Source organism: Papaver somniferum, chromosome 9 (assembly GCF_003573695.1).
Source record: "Papaver somniferum cultivar HN1 chromosome 9, ASM357369v1, whole genome shotgun sequence".
In the NCBI taxonomy this organism is placed as follows: Eukaryota; Viridiplantae; Streptophyta; class Magnoliopsida; order Ranunculales; family Papaveraceae; genus Papaver; species Papaver somniferum.
The window spans coordinates 45,646,092-45,658,924 of record NC_039366.1 but is presented as its reverse complement, the minus strand read 5'-3'; the positions used below and the strand labels follow the sequence as shown (position 1 = coordinate 45,658,924).

The window sequence follows — 12,833 nt, the reverse complement described above, 5'->3', positions numbered from 1 at the left end:
TGGTGGTTTCTAATTCATTAAGTTGGTTCCAATAGGCGTAAATCATATGAGCAGGCCAACGATATCTTGAGATGCAAAATATTACAGAGAATCAAAACTAAGAACACAAATCCAAGGCTAACGCTAAACACCCAAGAAGAAAGCAATAGAAGTTTGAAAATGTAACAACATAAAAAAAATCCTACCAAACTGGGAAGAAACTCATTTTGTGATAATACTACTGGATTCAGAACCAGATACTTGTGGAGGTGGATGAAGGACACTGGTTGGTGAAGAAGAATTCGAGGATAATCGAAGAGCCTCAGCAAGCGGACCTCCTCCCATGGAATTACTCATTCCTCCCCAATTCATCACCTGTGACCGCTCATCTCTACGATTACCTTTTCCTGATTCATCTTCAACTCCTGTTGCCAATTTCAGTGAGAAATCCGAAGATGGTTTAGGGTGTTCTTCCCCATTTTCAATTGATATAGAGAGGCAGGTGCTGGAAGTCCTTCCATCGGCACTGTTGCCTACTCCATTTGTGGGTTGGTGTTGTGATTTCTTTGGCCAGTCATCGAAGAAATGACGGAGAACTTGTCCATCAGTCCTACCATCATCTCCAAGAACGCTGCTGTCATTGCTCCTCCGTTCACTCTCACAGTATCTTTACAAGAAGAAGGAACCGACCAAGTACATAATCAGAACATGAAAAGAAAATAAAACATATCCAGTTTAATATGAAGACAAATCAACAGATTTCTAATCAGCAGCTTGTAAGGGTCATAATCTGGGTCCTAGCCACTAAATCAACAACTACTACATGTGCAATTCATGTACTATATCGCATATTAAACTACTGTTCCAAGTGGCCATGTCCACTCTTCTATTACATGGCCTTGTGCTGGGCCTTGATTAATCAAGGAAGCTCAAGATGAGATGTAAACATTAATCAAGGACTTCCCAAGATGGGGAGGAATCTTTGGGTTCCTCATTGTTATTCCTCAGAAAAGCATTTTCAAATCTGCTTCCCACCAAACACAAAAAAAACCATTCCCACATGCAAAACTTAATGCTAAGAAGAAATAGAAAAACAATAAAATTGTAAAATTAAGAATTTTTAAGAAAAACATTGAATTTGTTGTACCTTTGGTTTAGGTGAAGCAGATCCATTGAAGGTGAAGAATTTGAAGAAGGACCACAACTGATAACAAAAGCGTTTCCACTATTTTTATTAGTATTACCCATTGCTGTTAAAGGCAATGCTGCAACAGGTGCGACAGTGTTGTTGGTTGATTTAATCAAACCGTTACTATTGCCAACGGAAGCAATAGTAACACTGGAAGACGGGTTGTTAGTAATGATGGGTCTAGTTGAGATTTCCACAGGCTTTCTTGAACGGTTACGGCCTCGATGCATGTGTCTTTCGCAGTATTTCTGACCAGACACCACATCTTTTGAGCACCTCCATTTCTTACCATCTGTTCTTCTGCATCTACCAGGTTCTGGATCCACTGATGTTCTTCCCCAGTAGCCCGATTGCAACACTGTTCAAGACATACTACTTTTGTTAAAAAAGAAAGAAAAAAAACCCCACACACACAATGTGTTAACAGAAACATAATTAATAAACTAAGAAAACTTTAATAATGATGAATTGGGTAAAACCCATACATTGTCATCCAAAAATTAAACCCCATAACAGGAAAGAAAGCTATCCAATTTGGATCCTATATTCCTATTAGGGATCTTTGGTTACACCTATGCATCAACTGATAATATTACATAGAAAAATCAAGAACCCCCATTTCACAAAATTGTTGTAAGATAAATTAGATCATGAGTCATGAAAGAAAGAAAGAAAAGTCAGAAAGTTCACTTACTATTTGGTTGATAATGCTGATATTGTTGGTGAAGAAAAAATGGAGAAGGAGGAGGAGTATTGAAAAGGCTTTTCTTAATAATAGGTTGAAGGAGTTCAGATGGAACCGTAGCACCAGCCAGCATATACTTAAAGATCAAAGCTTGCAGTTCAAGTTCTTGCCATTGAGCTAGACTGAATGAACCTATCATTCCTATACAAACATATACAAAATAAAACATTAGTACAACAAAAAGAAGAAACTCTGAAGAACCAACAAGAATTAGTTAGGCAATGTGATTTGCTTACTGGAAACTCTAGAAGGATTTGTTGAATCTGGGAATGCTGACAGATTACTGATAATACTCCTATTGCCAAGTTGCTGCTGGTGGTGGTGGTGTTCATGATCAGGTACAAACAATGGAAGAGCAGAAGAAGATTCAGATGCGGCTTCTTGATGTGGCTGGTCAAGGAAGAGTCTAGGTATCTTTGCAGCATGATCTGACTCATGCTGTTGGTTTCTCCAATCTCTTAGATGGTAGTAATCCATAAGAGAACCAAAAGAGAAAGTCAGAGAAGTGTGATAAAATGTAAGAATAGAAAGTAAGAGAGAATAAGTTGGTTGTGTTTTGTTGGTTAAATAGAAGTAGAAGAACCCAAGGGTGAGGAGGACTGAGGAGTGTCTGAGAGAAAGGTGAATAATAATAAGTGAGTTAGACTGTTGGAGACTTTTTCAGATGCTCCAGTGGAGACTATGCAGAGAGCAAGAGAGAGGGAGGATGTAGTGCACTTAAATGCTAGTCTGACATGTAGCTCTGATATGTTTGTTTTTGGCCAGTGGAAATGCCTCGGGCACTTGAGAAAAGACTGTCAGACAAGACAGTTGAGAAATGAAAATATTGTTATAGTAATGCTTAAAAGATACTCAAAAAAACATTAATTATTGAAAAATCAGAGGGCGGAGGAAAGAGGAAAAATATTACTCTTCTGTCTTTGTTTTTCTCTGCTTTGCTTGGGAACTGAGAAACGAAACGAAACGAGGAGCAACGTGACCAGGACTTTTTATATGGAAAAAAAAAAAAAAAGTAGAAATTGACGTTTGGTCCCAAAATTACTGGGCTTAGGACGCTTTAGTCCATCCATCTGAAGCCCAGTACAGTTAGTCCAAAAAAACTCCATCCAAAACAGATTAGTCCAAACATGGACGAGTTAGTCCAAAACCACGGACGAGTCCCGGTTTTGCGAGTTTTCCATATACCATAATTACCCTTGAACGATTCCTGTTATATAAAGCCTGATTTTGAAATCGAAATTTTTGGATCTGAAACTTGAATTCAAAACAGGATGCAACTCTGAGATGATTTGGGAGGCGATTTAACAGTTTCAGAGAGGATTTGATCGTTTCTTCATCATATCTCAACTCAGGTTACGTTCGAGTGTGTTCTAGAGTCGAAAATTCTTAATCTCAGATTTGAAGAAACCACAGAGTGAGAGATAGATCGTTCCAGGTTTTAATTCGGAGGTGATTTAACAGATTCTAGGAGCTTAGATTGGATTTGATTGCTAATGGAGCAGAGTTCAGCCTCAGGTTAGTTTTCTTTTGGTTGTAATTCAATCTAATTTTCAGTTTTTCTGATTTTATGAGTTGATGGTATCAATTCGTATGATCGCGAATTGATATTTTGTTATATGCTAGCTTTTGATTCTCGTGATGATGATGATTTACTGTTAATACTAGATAAATTCGATTTTTGTTTACTGTTGTTTGATGTTGATTTTTTAGTTTTATGATGCATGATATGAAATCAAACTGATACTAGATTCTAGTCTTCTATTTTATTCAATTATGTGTTCCGGTAAGATTCTGGAGCTTAATTGATGGAGTATTTTTATCTAGGTTTGCTGTTACTTGATGCTTTTGGCTTTGATTGAATGTGTACTTTCATGTACACGGTTTACTTTTTAGGTTGTATGAAATTGAAGCTTCAGATGATTTTAATCATTTCTTTGTAATATGTAGGGATACCAAAGAATCCTGACAAGTTTATTAATGTTGTTTTGAATCATGGTGAGTATTCTGCGGTTTTTCGTGTTAATACTAAAATAACCGTAGAAGAATTGAATCATTTAGCATGCAAGCAGTGGAGGTCTTTGTCCCCTGGGAGTATATGTTTCAGTTATATGGACAATGCTCAAGTAGTTTTTGTGACAGGTGATATACAACTACAAAGCTTAATTGGTTTCATGATTCTTATTGATAATGAAGATGTGTATTTGCGTGTGGGTATGATTCCGAATCATACTTCTCTTACTAAGTCTGGTTGTAGCAGAAGTTTCTGGTTCTAAGTCTGGTTGCAGCAGTAGTTCTGGTTCTTGTTCTAAGTCTGCTTGTGAAACTGAAAGTCCTAAGATGGTAAGGGTGTTAGATCATGATGCAGACAAGGGGAAGCCTCTTATTATCGATGAATGGAATTATGTATTGACGAGATTGGTAGAGAATTCATGGGTGGTGTTAAAGCTGTTAGGATTGATCTCGATAAGTACAAGATGGCTACTGGTCACAAGATTGTTATTCTTAAAAATGACACAACTCGTTTTACTGCAAATGCGAAGAAGATGGTTGTGCTTGGAGGATTCACTTTGGGCCTGTGAATGGTGATACTTCTCGGTTCGTGCTGAAAGATTCTAACGCTCACATGTTAGTGGTTTTCATACTAGTCCACATTATTTATGTTTAGGCTTTTTGTTTTATGTCCATAGTGGTGGACATAGTTGTGCATCTCATATGTGTATATTTGTTTTAGGTGTACATTGGGGTGCACTATACTTGTTGTACTCTTAAAATACATGTTCTTGCTTGGTTTGTGTGTATGTTCATAGTGTTGGTTTTGAGATCTTTATTAGGTGTAAATTGTGGTGCACATTACTTATTCCAGTTTTTTTTTTTTTTTTTTTTTTTTTTTTTTTTTTTTTTTTTTTTTTTTTTTTTTTTTTTTTTTTTTTTTTTTTTTTTTTTTTTTTTTTTTTTTTTTTTTTTTTTTTTTTTTTTTTTTTGTAGTTGTGGTGTTGGTTTGAGGTTGAAGAGTCCTGCGGTGACAACCAAGTTAGTCAAGCATTTGATCGCTGACAATATACAGGGTGATCCTAGCTTAAAACCCATACAAATCATTTCTCTATTCAAGAAAACTTATGGGTCCAATATTAAGTATCACCATGCCCGTAGAGGGAAAGAAGCTGTATTTGAAGAACAGTATGACGATGATGAGAAGTCGTATAGTGATTTTACTTGGTATGTCAAAGCAATTGAAGAAACTAATCCCGATAGCTATATGAGGTTTGAAGTTGAGGATGAAACCAATAGATTTCAGAGGATATTCGTTTGTTACGGTGCTTGCAAGCATAGCTATAGGTATCTCAGGCCCATGATTTACTTGGACGCTACTTTCCCTACCGGTAGATACAGGGGTACTCTGATGGCTGCAACATGTATCAATGGAAACAATGAGTTTTACCCATTTGCTTTTGCTATTGTTTCTTCTGAAAACAAAGATAATTGGTTTTGGTTTCTGGAGAATCTTCAAAAACTTGTCGATGGTCGTCCGATTGTTTTCCTTAGTGATCGTGGAGAAGGACTTTTACAGGGAATTCCAAAATATTTTCCTAATTCACATCACAGCTATTGCTTTTACCACATCAAATGCAATCTCCCCATTGGATCAGGTGATGCGAATTCGAAGCCCGTTCTTGATTTGTTTTACAAAGTTTCGTACTCTTACACACCAGCAAACTTTGAAGAAGCTTTGCGGGGCACGCATGCAATTGGATGTGGGCATGTTGCTAACTATATCAGGACTATTCCAAAGGAGAAATGGGCAAATGTATTTTTCCCTGTATGCAGATATGGTGCTCACTCTTCAACTCTTGCTGAGTCCTTCAACAACTGGGTTCTTCCTTTCAAAAAGTTGCCTGCTTTTGTTCTTCTCGATGCGATACGGTGGGTTTTATGTTTAGTTTTTTATTTATGTAAGTCTGTTTACATTATTTGCATACATGGATTTGCTTTGATCTGTAGATACTTGTACACATATTTTTATTTGTGAATCTGCAACTGTGTGTACATTGCTGTACACATGTTTTATCTGTATTCCTTTTTGGATCATGTTTTTGATTTTATGTTTTTTGTTTTTATTATGTTAGTTTGATGGTTATGGAGAAGATGTCTGAGAAAAGGATACTAGGTCTAGAAATTTTCAACACTAGGCTCACTCCTGAATATGAGGCTTTACTAAAGGAAAACATTGACATTGGTCGTACTTGGACTGTTGTTCACTCTATGGAAAGATTGTATGAAGTCAGGTCTCCCCGGACTCATTCTGTAGATCTATTGCAGAAAACTTGTACATGTCACAGGTGGCGAGTTAATGGTTTTCCTTGTGCCCATGCTTGTGCTGCCATTCAAGCTACGAGAGAAGACATCTATTCATTTGTTGAGCCATACTTCACCACCGAATGGTACAACATGACATACCAGCACATTATCTTTCCAATCCCCAATTATGACAAGCCGAAGTCTTATGATCCTAGTGATAGGGTTATTGTTCCTATTCCTGTTCCTCCACCGGGTAGACGAAGAACACATCGCATCAAGAATGCATATGAGAATCAAAAGAGGGCTATGATGTGCACAAAGTGCTTCACTCTTCGTCACCACAACAGAACTACCTTCTCCATGATTTGATGATTTTTACTATGTTTCATTTGTTCAAAAGATTCTATGACTTTTGGTAATGTCTTTTCAATTTTCTTTTGGCTTGGATAATTAGTGCCAGGACATGTGTACCATTATGTACACCTTCCTGTAAACTTCAGTTTTTCTTACCTGTCTTTTTACAGGTGTACCTCTATGTACACCTTGGTGTACAATGGATGCTTCTAGTCTATTTTTGCTTAGTAGTATTATATGTTTTCAGATATGTATAATTAGTAATTACTTTTGCTATTTAGAACCATTATGTACACCTTCTAAACATTTTATGCTCTTGTAACATTAATAGTAACTGTGCACAATCAAGTACACCTTAATATTTCAAAACCTGGTGAATGAGATAAGTCAAAAACTTGTAACATTAATATTGAAACTAATAAAAATATATTAATTCAAGGTCTTTATAGTAGTGATAAGTCATAAAAAAATTGATAAAAACTGAAATTTGAAAAGAGATAAGTCATAAACAAAGTGACAAGTCATAAACAAAGTAATAAAAACTGAAATTTGAAGAGTTGTCTGAAGGATAGAAAACTATTAGAAAAGACTCTTCTTCTTCCTCAACGGATTCTTTTCCATACTCAGGCGCCACTGCTTGTGCTCTTCATCCGTTGCTACATCCCACACCTTTTCAAACACTCCAACTTTTTTCAGCATCTTTGCCACCAATTTCGCTCTCATATCCTGAAAAATTATTTCGGCCCTCTGCTGATCTCTTTCCATACTCTTTCACTTCTTCATACCTCGTTTTATAAAGTAACAAGTGTACATGAGGCAATATGGATTGATTCCTTGTGTAGGGCACTGCATGATGTTTATTTCGTGCGGTTCTATAGGTGCATCACCATTTAGCGCTCTCTTCATGTTGAGTTCCAACTGCACCACATTTGCCAGTTGTTGTGCATCTTTTTTATAGTCCTCATTTGAGTGCAGTGAGTTGTACCACTTCCACTCTTCAGCTATGAAATCAAACTTCAAAAGCGACCAGTGAAGTCCTACTGCCAATTGTACTGTAGAGTGATTTATGGGATTAGAAGAACTTCCAGATTGTCAGGCATGTACCGTATGAAATCTACCACAAGCCTTTGTACCTCGCTGATGTTGTTGTTCTTCACATAATACTGAAATTAATAATTTGCTGGAAAATAAAATTAATTAGGTATACCTAAATCAGACCTATATAAAATCTAACAATCAACCATTCATGCAAACACTTAACATAGCATTCGTCAATCATATGGCATACTGGTGTATATCTATGTCCACTCCTAAAGAAATCTACAAAGGCATACTGGTGTATATCTATGTCAATCAGGTGTACTAGTATGTACACATCATTAAATTATCTATACATGACATTTTTTATTTGTTTTTTGAGAAACTTACACATGCAGTAGGACTCATAATTTCGCATCTCATGTACTTTTGATCATCTGGATGACGAATGCTGTCTCTGACCATTGCATTGCAACGTCGATGGATGTAGAACTGCAGTACCGCTTGATGCAGATACTTGTTGAACATCAGTTCAACAAGTACTTTTCCCACAATCATAACATCTTCCCTGATTCTTGGATCTTCGAACCTTGTTAGTTCCCAAGCTACAGAGCTGCGGAATCATAAAGGAAATGTTAACATGGTGTACATAGTGGTGCACATTTTTCAATAAGATTTAATCATTCATATAGTGCGAGGTATTGTTTTGTGAACTTACGTCAGGCTTGCATAGTCAAAGAATTTCTGTACCCTTTTTTTGTCCTGTCCTGCGTCCATGGCATGGTAAAGTGATGATTGACGGATATCTGGCAGTGGGCGATAAGGATGATACTCATTGTCCTTTCTCCTTTTAGGTGCATGATACAGTTGTTGTTCTTCCTATTTTTGGACCCCCTTGCCTTTTTGATCCACTTTCGTCCTAACTTGTCTGTTTTTACCCTCGGCAGTGAAATCATCAGGAAGTTTTTCTTTGCATTTCTCTTTGGTGGTGTCTTGGACACCCTGCCAGCAGCTATTGTCTTCAACATCTCTGCTTCCTTCATCTTCCCAGCTCTTGTCTTTGCTGGTGGTGTCTTCTGCTCTTATACTTCTTGACTGCTAAAAAATGCATCTCCATGTTGTTGGATGAACTGCACTGCTTCAGCAACGATCCTTTCTCGTACATCATCATTGGATAATGATCTTTGCGATGACTCTTCTTGAGGATCTTCTTGGCTCAACAACTGAAAGTTTGGACATTCGTGGATCACGGTTGCCATCTTTTCCTTCACGTCAGATGCTGCCATTCTGTAACAACCTTTTTCAAGCTTTATGAAAACACTTTCAGACAAGCTATCTAGGAGGTCCTCAATTGATGCATAAGGATCATTCTGCTGATCTTCTCACCGTGTGAGTAAAAGCAGATCTTCTTCAACCGACAACATGCCTTTAGGGTCCAGCTGAGATATGGCTTCAGCTGCGATTATAGTAGCCTCATCAATTTCAGCTGTTTCAGTGGCATCCTTGTATGCAGCTGTCTCTGGCAGAGAAGTTCTGAAAAAATGCATTTTTTGTTAGGTTTACACCTTGGTACACATATATAGAAAATGAAAAGAAATGAGATCATTTTATACCTAGGCTTCTTAGCAGTTTCAGACTCAACACCTTGCCTTGTTCCATCTTTGCCATCCTTCTCTTCATTTGTATTTGACAAAGGAGTGCTAAAAGATTCAAGTTTATAGAAAGGGTATGAGTTATAGCATACTGGTGTACAACTATCTACACACATAAAAATAAATGACCGCCACATTTAATAAAAGTGATTTTATACCTTCGCTTTTCAGATTTGCCACCCTCGTCATCACCACCTTTGCTACCCTCTTTGTCAGTTTCATCACCGCGCATATCACCACCTTTGCCACCTTGCAGATCATCATCATGAATATCACCGCCTTTGCCACCACCCTCCTCCTCATCCTGCTGATTATCACCACCTTTGCCACCACCTTTGCCACCACCATCTTCCTCATCCTCATCACCCTCCTCCTCCTGATCCTTATCACTTTCATCCACATCATCATCTTTGCCACTTCTATTGCCTTCCTGACCTTCCTCCTCCTCATCATCATCACTATCATCATCATCACTGTCATCCACATCACCAGCTTTGCCACTTGTCTCACCTTTCTCACCTTGCTCCTCCTCCTGCTCATCATCATCACACTCATCCTCACTTTGTAATTCTTTGTTTAATGAAATGATTTCTTGCAAGGTTTCAACAAATAAATCAACAACATCCTTATCATTTTGCACATTCCTCAGATCAGCTTCATAAATTTTCTTGGCTTTTTCTTCAATGAAGCTAACAAGCTTTTGATGTTTAACCTGCAAGTCTGAAAGCTCTTCCAATGCTTCATCTCTTTGCTGTTGTGCTTTGTACAGCTTTTCCTTCAGTGCATCTGTGCTATTTTGTTGCATGCTCTTCCTTTACTCTTCAATAACTTGTTGCTGCTCATCACTCCAAGGTTTTACCCATCCAGGTTTCATCTGAAAACATGCCAAAGTATCAACATGGATAACAGGTGTACATCTTTTTACATCTATGTTACAGGTGTATATTGTTGTACACATGACAAAATTTTGTCACCATTTTGTAAACCTTATCAAGGTATATATCTAATGTACACATCTAGGAAGAAATCACTATCATAAGAAAGTTATCGAGTTACCTTTTTCATAGCTTCATTAATGTCTTTCTCTATTGTATTGCTGATGTCACTTATCACCCACCTTAGAAACCTAGGAAAACCTTGTTCATTGCTTGGCTCATGCTGTTGTTGTGTTCAGCAAACCAATACTGCATTGACAAACATGTAAAAGAGTTAGAAATGTTAGGACCCAACAAATATAGTGAACAAAAGCATGTAAATTGGTACAACTTAAAACTTGTGTAAAACGATGTACACATGTAAACTCACCAACATGTAAACCATACAACCATTAACTTTAAGTGGTTCCTCAACATTTTTCCTTATGCTATCCATTAAATATTTATGTATATGCACTGGCCAGTTGGTTTTTTTCATTCTTTCGAACGATTCAAAGTAGGGTTCAAATTTGCTCTTGGTAATCCCGCTTCCATTTGCTGTGGTAAAAAAAAACAGTGATGCACAGATACATCGCAAACAACACTACCAAGTCCTCAGCATTCCTCTCAATCTCGATATCCAACTTTGGTTTTAACTTCATTATACGCAAGATTTCATTCTCGACATCTAGTTTCCCCAACTTAGATTTTTCCTTCAGTTTCAATCGGTTTATTAGTGAATCGAATCTCTGCTCAGCTCTAGTTTTGGTGCATTCTCCTTCAAAAGGTTCTGATCCCACCATTTGTAATTCAAAAATGAAGAACAAATCTTCTGGCATACTCTCTACTTCCACAAACTTTTTATCCTCGACAGTATTGAAAACAAATAAATTTCTTCCTGAATGATCATGGCGGAACTGGTTCACAATCTTCAAGATTGATTCTGGACTCTTGAACCACATATCTCTCTTCTTCTCCTGTTTCTTTTCTGAGTTTTCCTCCTCCTTATTTTCAGCTTTTTTGTTAACAAAGACATCAACTACAGGCCAAAAAGAGCTCTCCTTTTGTTTCTCTAACTGAAATTCTGTGAACCATACTTTGTCACGTCTCTTTTTACGCACTTCTCCATCCTTTTCAAAGTTCTTGTTCACAAACTCGTTGATTGCATTAAAACCTGATCTATAAGGTTTGTTTGTATCTACGAAAATAGACAATTGGGAATAAGAAAAGAGAAGCATAGCACATGATACTCATACAAAAATGCTGGTGTACATACCAGTACACTGGTACAGATAATGAGTAAAAACCAGTACACTGGTACAAATAGTGATTACACTAGGAAAGATATGAGTAAAAAGCACATAGCATGCAATGAATCACATTTAAAATGGATACTGTTTAACATGCCATTAACCATAACATCACATTTAACATGCCATGAAGCACTGCAACAGCATGGTGGTGTACCAGTATTTACACACAAACAACAATTCTCATAAAAATCGCTAAAAAACAGACACAACATGAAATGAAGCACTACAACAGCATGGTGGTGTACCAGTATTTACACACAAACAACAATTCTTACAAAAACAGAGAACATGAAATGAAGCACTGCAACAACATGGCGGCAACAACACACATTAAGCCGGAAAAATAAGGGTGAAATAGCATGCTGGTGCAAAGGAGTGTACACCAGTAAACACAAGTGACGACACAACACACATTAAGCCGTATGAAGGTGAAATAACATGCTGGTGTACAAACCAGTAAACTGCTACAGAAACATCTTTAAAACAGACAGAACATGACATGAATCACTGCAACAGTATTTGTGGTGTACTAGTGTGTACACACCAGCAACAATTCCAATAAAAATTTCTAAAAAACAAGATAGAACTAGACATGAATCACTGCAACAGCATTGTGGTGTACTAGTATGTACACACCAACAACAATTCCCACAAAAATTTCTCAAAAATAAGATGGAACTAGACATGAATCACTGCAACAACATTGTGGTGTACAGATCTGTACACACCAACAACAATTCCCACAAAAATTGCTCAAAAACAAGATAGAACTAGACATGAATCACTGCAAAAACATGGCAGTGTACTAGTATGTACACACCAACAACAATTCCCACAAAAATTTCTCAAAAACAAGATGGAACTAGACATGAATCACTGCAACAGCATTGTGGTGTACTAGTATGTACACCGATACAAGAAATTGAATAAGAATTGCTCAAAAATAGACAGAACTGGACTTGAATTGTTACCTTTTTTTTTTTCTTTTAACAGATGTTGAAGGATTTGAAGACTTTGGAGGCTTTGGAGGCTTTGAAGGCTTTGATTTCTTCTTAGCTGGTGATGTTTTTGAAGTTTCTTGTACTGAAATTGATGGCGAATCTTCTAATGATCTCTTCGATCTCGTTTTTGGTCATGTTGATTTCCTAATTTCTTATGCTGGAACTGATGGAGTTGGGGATGAAATTGGGGTTGAATCTTTTAATGTTGACTTTGATCTCGTCGTTGGTGATGCTGATTTTTGAATTTCTTCTACCGCAACAGATGGATTATCTTCTTCACTTGATGTTGAATCTTCCACTGTTGGTGTGTTTGTCTTTGAAGCTATTTTTTTTCCTTTCAACATTATGTTAC

General features: G+C 37.2%; 3 protein-coding genes across 3 annotated transcripts; 1 reads left to right on the top strand and 2 right to left on the bottom strand.

Annotated features, from left to right (window-relative positions):
- Positions 1 to 21: 21 nt before the first annotated feature.
- LOC113309533 (growth-regulating factor 3-like) lies at positions 22 to 2,444 on the bottom strand. The gene is made up of 4 exons (XM_026557963.1): positions 2,150 to 2,444; positions 1,863 to 2,054; positions 1,127 to 1,526; positions 22 to 646 (listed from the first exon to the last, which is right to left on the bottom strand). The coding sequence occupies exons 1-4, from the start codon at positions 2,388 to 2,390 to the stop codon at positions 202 to 204; spliced, it is 1,278 nt and encodes a 425-aa protein (XP_026413748.1). The 5' UTR covers positions 2,391 to 2,444; the 3' UTR covers positions 22 to 201.
- A 962-nt stretch (positions 2,445 to 3,406) lies between these two features.
- On the top strand, positions 3,407 to 6,578 carry LOC113311905. Its single transcript, XM_026560694.1, has 6 exons — positions 3,407 to 3,428; positions 3,861 to 4,052; positions 4,168 to 4,316; positions 4,978 to 5,834; positions 6,038 to 6,196; positions 6,251 to 6,578. The coding sequence occupies exons 1-6, from the start codon at positions 3,407 to 3,409 to the stop codon at positions 6,576 to 6,578; spliced, it is 1,707 nt and encodes a 568-aa protein (XP_026416479.1).
- A 2,105-nt stretch (positions 6,579 to 8,683) lies between these two features.
- LOC113311904 (centromere-binding protein 1-like) lies at positions 8,684 to 10,058 on the bottom strand. Its single transcript, XM_026560693.1, has 4 exons — positions 9,412 to 10,058; positions 9,215 to 9,301; positions 8,988 to 9,134; positions 8,684 to 8,888 (listed from the first exon to the last, which is right to left on the bottom strand). Exons 1-4 carry the CDS (start codon positions 10,056 to 10,058, stop codon positions 8,684 to 8,686), a joined length of 1,086 nt encoding a protein of 361 aa, XP_026416478.1.
- Between the last annotated feature and the right edge of the window lie 2,775 nt (positions 10,059 to 12,833).